The sequence below is a fragment of the Chlorella variabilis genome (assembly GCF_000147415.1).
Source record: "Chlorella variabilis unplaced genomic scaffold CHLNCscaffold_7, whole genome shotgun sequence".
NCBI classification, from domain to species: domain Eukaryota; kingdom Viridiplantae; phylum Chlorophyta; class Trebouxiophyceae; order Chlorellales; family Chlorellaceae; genus Chlorella; species Chlorella variabilis.
In genome coordinates, this window is record NW_005435081.1 from 18,636 (window position 1) to 26,701 (window position 8,066).

The 8,066-nt window shown below is 61.4% G+C and overlaps 2 protein-coding genes across 2 annotated transcripts; both read right to left on the minus strand.

Moving 5' to 3' along the window:
* On the minus strand, nucleotides 1-2,497 carry CHLNCDRAFT_34951 (hypothetical protein; the record flags this gene model as incomplete). Its single annotated transcript, XM_005848736.1, has 9 exons — nucleotides 2,349-2,497; nucleotides 1,861-2,220; nucleotides 1,598-1,677; nucleotides 1,239-1,419; nucleotides 962-1,113; nucleotides 676-788; nucleotides 464-529; nucleotides 306-391; nucleotides 1-234 (listed from the first exon to the last, which is right to left on the minus strand). Exons 1-9 carry the CDS (start codon nucleotides 2,475-2,477, stop codon nucleotides 1-3), a joined length of 1,401 nt encoding a protein of 466 aa, XP_005848798.1. The 5' UTR covers nucleotides 2,478-2,497.
* Nucleotides 2,498-5,494: 2,997 nt separating this feature from the next.
* On the minus strand, nucleotides 5,495-6,647 carry CHLNCDRAFT_144065 (hypothetical protein; the record flags this gene model as incomplete). Its single annotated transcript, XM_005848737.1, has 5 exons — nucleotides 5,495-5,671; nucleotides 5,763-5,882; nucleotides 6,059-6,178; nucleotides 6,297-6,400; nucleotides 6,512-6,647. 5 exons carry the CDS (start codon nucleotides 6,645-6,647, stop codon nucleotides 5,495-5,497), a joined length of 657 nt encoding a protein of 218 aa, XP_005848799.1.
* Between the last annotated feature and the right edge of the window lie 1,419 nt (nucleotides 6,648-8,066).

The window sequence follows — 8,066 nt, forward strand, 5'->3', positions numbered from 1 at the left end:
TCACCGCGGCAAGCCACACCATTCCGAGGCGATGCATGCCTGACAGGCCCCTCCAACCTGCCTCCCTGACTCACAGGCCTGCCCCACCCCACTACACACCATCATGGCCTGGCGGTGCTCTGGCGTGACCCGTACCACAAGTCCAAAATCGAGATAACACAGCTTGCCATCCGCCGAGCGCAGCAGCAGGTTGCCGCTGTGGGGGTCGCCGTGCATCACGCCCGTCACCAGCAGCTGCACGTTGCAGGCGGCACTCTGTAAAAGACGCAACCGGTGCCTTGCAAAAACACTACAGTCCGCCGCACCTGGGCCAGTGAGCACTGCACGCCCATGCGCACGAGGTTGAGGATTTGGCGCCGCGACTGCCGCTGCTGCTCCTTCTCCTCCAACGCTGCCACATCATCACGACCCCTGTCCTGCTTCATCAGCGGCGCCTGGGCTGCAGCCAGCAGCTGCGAGGGACTGCGACCATCAACCCACTCTGAAACCAGCACGTGCCGCGTGGTGTAGCGGTACATCGTGCCCGGCACTGCAGGTTGGGGCGCGGATGGAGCACGAAGCGGCGGTTGATTTTGTTGACGCAAAGCTCAGCTGGCACGCACCACACCAAGTGATGCAGGACGCGCAGTGAGTGCTGAAACCTGGTCCCCCCCCCGGGCTGGCCAGCCCACCCACCCGAGATGAAGGGCATGTGGGAGTGCGCCCTCCGGAACTCTGCTGCATTGGATGCCTCAATCCGGAAGTCCAGCTCCTCGTACAGCGACCGTCCTACCTCGTCTGCCAGCACGCTGCAGGCGATTGGTGACAGGGTGGCATGGAGGGGCAAGGCGCAGCAGGGAGGGAGACATGTCAAAAGACAGCGCCGCCCCAACCACGCATGCCACCAACCCAGCAGCCAGCCAATGCTGTAAGGTCCCAGGGGTGCGCAGCCTGCCTGCGCGCCCTTCGCAGGCAAACTCACCGCAGGTCGCGGCGAATGCCGGCCGCCTTCTGCAATACACCAATGGTCTGGCGCAGCATGTAGACATCCAGGGCAATGGTGCGCTCGATGCCCGGCCGCTGCACCTTGACTGCCACCTCCTGCCCGTCTGCCGCCAGCGTGGCGCGGTACACCTACGATACAGGCAGACTGGTGCCGCTTCACACCTCTGATGCAAGCTTCAGATGCCCCCATACCCCATCCCACGATCCCGCGCATGCAGACGGTGGCTATGGAAACGCTGCCGGCACAAGCGCACCTGTCCCAGCGAGGCGGAGGCAATGGGCTGCGGGGTGATGTATGAGAAAATGGCGTCGGGCGGGGCTCCCAGCTCCTGTTCCAGAATGCTCATGGCAGTGCGAGAGTCGAAGGGCGCCACATTGTCTTGCAGCTGCGCCAGCGCCGCCGCGTAGCCCTCGCCAATCAGGTCGGGGCGCATGCTGCAGTGGGAGGAGGGGCAGAAGAGTGATACAGCGCCGCAGTGATTGGGCGAGGAGGGCAGCAGCAGCAACAGCAGAAGCAGGTTGGGGTTCTGTTGCAGGTTGCAGGCTTGCCGACCGCGCATGAGCATGCAGGCTTGCTGCATCGTGCGGTGCTGCACCACCCACCCTGTCTCACCTCAGGGTTTGTGCCAGCTTCACAAAGGTGGGCCCCAGCTTGACAGCCAGCTGCTGCAGCACAAGCTCTGGTGCAGCTGCCTGCGAGGTGAACAGGCAAATCGGCATACATGGGGCTGATGAGAACGCAGCTGCCATCCAACAACATTGCACTCCACAAGGCATGTCCCAGGTCGCCCTGTAGCCGACATCGAGGCAGCATGAAGTTCAACAAAGCAGCATCCACTGGCGAGGCATTTTTGCGCGTGGAAGCAGCCAGCTCACCCCAGGCTCGGGACGCACACCAAGCACGGCGGCATCCACTTGAGCGGCCACCAGTGCGCTGGCAAACTGCATCAAGTAGGCCCCCACTTTGGCCACCCGACGCGCCAGCAGCAGCGGGTGCTTCTTGAAGTAGTCTTCCGCGGCAGCAGGGTCGTAGACGACGGTCGGCAGCAGCTGCTGCGCCCGCCGCTGCGCGGCTGCGCCAGGCGGGGAGGGCACACGACCACGCAGGGCTGCCACATCGAGGGCAGCCGAGGCTGAAGGGTTCTGCTCACCCCGAGCTGCCACCCCAACAAGCTGCTGCTCGTCCTCCGCTGTCGTCGCCGCCGCTGTCGTGGGCGTTTGACTGGCTCTCACCGCCTGCACCACAGGCAGTGCGGGGGGGGTCACTTTGCATTCAGTGGCTGCTACAGCGCACACTGCACGGGCGGGGGAGCAACGAGCACCGGGGAGCAGCAACTTTTTGCAATGCACCAGGCACCCCGCGCCTGCGGGCCCCGCGTGGCCAGCGTCGGCAGCGCGATCACATATCGGCGTGCTAGCTTGAAGGACGGTCTCGCTGCTCGCGCGGACAGGGCAGAGGCCGGCACCCCCGGGCAAGCAGAGGGCCCCTCCATTCTTGCGGCCTCCCCGCCCGTAGTTTATGATCGAGTATGTGTGGACACATCGTCCACCGCGTGGCGGCGACCCATGGCCCCCAGCTCAGCACGCCGCAGCATGCCGCCGCCGCCACCGAGCCCAACAGAGGTGTGGGGAGCAACGGTCGTCGAGCTGCAATGGCAGCATCCCATCCCAATGACCTAGGTGTCCCCTGCCACCACCATAACGAGTCGTGCACGGCTGCCGTTGACGTCACCCGTCTGCCCCTTCAGAAGAAACTCCATTGCAACTCACAAGTGAAGTATTGGTCACATTGCTTGGTTGCTTGGGCAGGTAATTATCAACAAAAGTTATGTCAGCTGCATGCCTTGTTCGCGTCACGCGCGCCAGGCTGCATTCGCCGATGCTGCTGCAGAAGCGCCAGCCCCCAACTTCATTCCAAGGCGCCATGGTGCTCTGCCACTACCTTCACGAGTTCGGGCAACACATGCTTGGTGTTGCCTAGCGCTGGGCAGCGCACAAACAGGTCTGCTGCTTGCGATGCGGTCCGCGCCACGCGGTCGCCCATCAGCTCTGCGAACAGTATCGCCGCTCGCTCCTCCGCAGGAAATGAGAACATTGCAGGGCAATGCTGCAGCAGACGGCCCACCGCGACAGAGTCCAGGCCCAGAGCCTGCTGGCAATGGGTAGCGGCAAGAGCACAGGGACACCAGGGTGCGGCGGTCAATGGACAGCAGCTGCGTTCCAACATGCACAAGACGAGGACAGTGTTGCTCCATCACCTGCAGGTGTTGGACGACGCCCTCGATATGTTGCAGCAGCTCGTGCTGCCGCGCCACTGGAAGCTTGAACACATTGTGCTTAAAACAACGGGTGTCCAGGACGCCATACTCCGAGCTCAGCTCTTCCAGCTGCTCTCCAGATGGGCCAGCCGACCGGTGGTGCCGCTCATGGAGGTGGGGGTGGCCATGGCCATGCCGCTGTGCATGGTGCCGGCGGTGCACGGGCGCCTCGTGTGGCCGGTGGCGGTCAATGTATTCATGTGCGGCGTTGGCATCAGTGCTATAGCAGGGTGCTCTGGGCGTGGCGCCGGCAGCAGCGGTGGCGGCGGGCGCAGAGGAAGTCGCTTGCAGCCCAAACCCTGCGGCTCCTTGCACCCCACTGGCTGCCACGGCAGTGTTGCGCAGGAGCCACCCCCCTGCGGCTGCTGCTGTGAATGTCTTGCGCAGCATCGCCATCTCTGCAGCAGGCGGTGGCAGGCCTCTCTTCCAGCTGCCAGAGAGTGGGACACGTAACGGGTTGAGTTCTGTGGAGTCAGTAAAAAGAATCGAATGCCAGCTCACCCCACGCCCAACAGCCAAGCATTGTTTCAGCAATGCAGCTGCAATGCGCACATCGCCCTGGCTCGCACAGCCCTGCCGGGCAGCAGTCGCACAAGACCTTCAGCGGCACCTTGCTACGGGCCTGCAGCCCGCAAGAGTCTTGCCCGTCAGATGGGCAGCGCGTCGGCCAGGGGTTGGCACTACACATGCCTGGTCCTTCTTGGCGGTGGGCGGGCGGCCACCACTCCCTCCTGTTCCCCAGACACTTTGCAGCTATGCCTGCTGCCTGCGGCGCTCTGTCATCTGGGGCTCAAGCAGTTTTACATCCGCAACCGCAGCCACCTGCTATTGATTCAGTGAGTGATGAAAGGGTTATCCATGCATGTTATCCACCGCTGACTGCTTCAGCTCGCGTTCACTCCAACCCATGCTGGCCCCTGTCCCTGCTCCAGCTTCTGCTACCATTACTCTGTGGGAGGGCAGTTGGCCCAAGTAGTGCGCCTTCACATGGAACTGAGTAGCGACTCAGCGCCCAGCTTCCTGGCCAGCTTTGGGCTGAGCAGCACAGTGTTGTGGCAATGCGCTAATGCAAGTCGCTTGGGATGGGATGATGGATGTGGACCTGCCATGCTGACATATATACTGGGTTCTGCCACCGCTTCAGAAGCAGGTGAAGCATGCTGACTGGTCACGTGCCTGGTCCTATGCGTATCTGCAGGTATCGCATGCGCTTCCACCGTTTCGTGGGCTTCAAGCCCCTCATCCTCCTGGTGGTGCTGCCAATGGAGCTGCAACTGTGCGAACTGGGACATGCGAGACAATGCCCACCCAGCACCACTGCTTTGGCAGGGCGGCAGGCATGCTGCGCCTGGCGCTGTCCCCCGTCCGCGCTGGCCCTGGGTGCTGGCAGCGTCGACTGTGAGTACCAATTGCTCGCCCTGCTCAACCCTCCTGACTGCATCACAGTAGCTATCGAATCCACTGTGATCCTGCACCCTGCCCGCCTGCCTGCAGTCCCCAGTGCGAGCTGCTTCAAGGTGCAGGTGTTTCTTCTAGTGTTCCTGGCTTGGCTGCTGCCAGCCATCGTGCTGCGCTCGCTGGAGGCACAGGTGCGTGCTTGTTTGTGAGCAGCCGCCTTGTGTTCAGCTGGCTTCGGTGGAAGTGCAGTTCATGTCGCTGGGTCTGTGTTTTTCAATGTTGCGACGACGATATGTGGCTGGCTCCGGTATTCTGCTCTTGCTGCAGATGATGGGCAAGTTTACCAAGGAGCAGGCGCTGCTGGTGGACCTGGCAGCCGAGGCCAGCCAGCTCTTGCAGCGGCAACGAGCAATGTGTGCGTGGGCGCCTCCAGCTTTGGCAGCACCTTCAGCTGAAGGCATCGCAGCAGGGCCCGCCAATGGAGCAGGGCCTTGCTGATTCTGAATGAATCCCAATGCTGGCCTTGGTGCGCCAGCAATGCTCATAGCACTGTGCGGGCATCTCAATTGTGGTGAACTGGCAGGGCGCTACACCAAAGTATGCGTTTCCACAATCGACTCTTATTTTCTATTCTATCCATTCTTTGCAGAGCCCCTTACAGTCACCCCCCTGTTTACGCATGCTTCCCATTTTTTAATGCCGTCAGTCGGTTTGGCTCGTCTTTGGTGCCCCTCGTGGGTCATGCTCAAGGGAAGACCTCTCAGCAGACCTGCCATAATCTGAGAGCCAGCCTCTTATGCTTTCATGGTGCCCATCTCCAGGTCACCCATGGGCGCAGAAGTGGGGCCTGCAGCAGCGCCGCTGCTGCTGCTGCTGGCTCGCGGCGCTCCCGAAGCAGGGACTGAGTCCATCTCCTCTTCTGCAGATTCGTAGCCGGCCTCCTGTGTTGCTGTGGCTCGTGCTTGGATAACCTGCATGGCAGAGGCAAGGGCTCAGACAGTTGCATGTGTCGTGATTTCACAGCCCTCGGAGAGAAGTCAACTTAAGGTGTGTGTGCCCCACAAACACCTCTAGTTCCTCGCTCTGCTCGCCGGTGGCCAGGAAATGCAGCATGGTGTCAGCCTCCAGCAAAAAGGCCTCAAACTCTGCAGCACTCAGCTTGAATGCCGGGCTAAGGTAACGCTGCACAGGGGAAAGGGGGCGATGGGTGACCGGCGGGGACAAGGGCGGCAGCGGCCTTGCATGCAGCAGTCCATGCAGCAGCAGCATTTTCCAGTTTCGCACAGCCACTTGACAGCAATAATCAGGTAAATGCATGCGAGCTACAATGAGGAAGAAATGGGCCAGCAGATAGCGACCTGGGAAGCGTCTGTCTGCTGCGCCTCCACATCATTGCCCGGGCCACGCCGGCTGCCCCGACCCTCATCGGCCTCTCTGTCCTGATCATCCAGCCGCCCCGCATCTTCCAATGCCAGCGTCTGTGCCCCACCAAGGAGAGTGCCCAGAAGCAAGTTTGGGGGGCATGCTTGGCCAGCTCGGCAGGTGGCACAGCTCAACATGCGACCCATGCAAGGTGCCACATGACGATGCACGCACCATCTGCGGTCTCCAGAACAGCTTGTGACTGGACCACCAGAAGAAAGCCGTCAATGGGAGCAGAGGCAGGACAACCAGGGGTGGCGCCACCATCTGCTTGATGCCTGCACCAGGCATGAAGCACGCCGCGAGGCAAACCCACTGCGTGTCACAATATGAGCGGGCTGCCGTCGAATGCGCCTGTGCTGTGTGATGCGTGTTTGATGGGAACTCACCCATGATGCCGACCATCACAAGTTGGAAGAGCATGAGGGAGAAGCAGATTTGGTCAAACACCCGGGTCCAGGCCTGCAAGAACATGTAAAATAGATGAAGGTGGGTCCAGTAGCAGCCCAGGCTGAGGCCACTCATGCCTGAGCACTTCAATACCCCCATTGCCGCCCTCTTGCCTGGCCGCCGCTTTGGTAGGCCTCTGTTTTCACGAACACTAGCTGATATTTCCAAACAACAAAGGTGATGGAAAAATATGCCAGACAGACGGGAGCTATCAGGGGGCAGATAATGCAGAAGACCAGGCCCAGAAGAATCGCAATGGTGTCATCTGCAACATGGGGATAAACAAGCAGGCACAGCACAAGCGATGCACTACGCGAGCGCTTTCATCAACAGGCACGCAAGACGGTGGGGCAGTCAGCGTACAGCTACCCTACCGGGAATGAGGGAGCCGTACGTCTGAGGCTGGTCCTGCCACACTCGGGCCTTTGCGCGCTCTGTGGGGGCAAACCTGCTACAACCGGAAAGCCGGACGAAGCTGTGTGGCTTGCCCAGGCATTGCCTCAAGATGACAACGTATCATCGCTGTGCCCCCCCCCCCCCTCACTTGGTTCGTATCCAGAAGATGACAAGGCCAAACAGGCGCAGCAGCGACAGCGGCTTGGCCAGCAGCCCCTGAAGCATGAGGTACGTAGTGAAGCTGCGGCGCAGGGGCGACCAGTAGGGGCGAGATTTATCCGGCCGTCCCCTGGCCTCCGCTGCTGTGCATCTGCTTCCTGCACTTACAAGATGGCAGTTTGCGGTGCCGCAGTGCCCAGCACGGTCACGATGCTGCCTGGATCTTGGGCAAACTGTTTGATTTGATTCGCAAAGCTGCCCGCAATGAAGGAGCCGAAGAAAACAGTCAGCACCTGCAGCAAAAGACGCTTGCTTGTGTGGGCTTAAAGTCTGGTAAAGCAAGAACTAGCTTGCAACATAGACTCCCCGCCGAAACGGGACGGGAACCGGGCGAAAGCAGAGAAAGCAATAAAACAGGGGTGGAGCAAGGCGACATGCAACGCAAGCAGCTGACAGGGCACGCATCGAAACGTGTGTATGACTGGCAAAGTGGCATGGCGCATTGGGGAGAAACGCAACGGTACGGGAGCATGGGCTGGCCAAACGGCAGTGCGTAACGCTAGGTCACTAGAAAAGCAGGGAAAGGCGCACTATGTATGCAATGAGGGCAGCCCCGGCTCGAGGCCGTTGAGAAAGCAGTGGGCGGGAGGGGGGAGGCCCCGGTGTGGGCGGGCCCCATCGAGGGGGGATGGGGCGCGCAAGCGGCCAGATGGGGCGGGGCGCGGGCGGCAGTAGAGTCCTGCGGCTGGGTGGGATATAGGGCAATGAGCGTTGAGCAGTGTGCGATGAGCAATGAGCAATGAGCAGTGAGCAGCCCCTCCCGAAACAAAGTGAAGCGCAGGACGGGGTCCGGTGGATGGGAGGCAAGGAAGCGCGGGGGTTGCCACGTGCGCTACCGCCGCCGCCGCAGGGGTGCTGCCTGCGGCGGCGGCAGCGGCA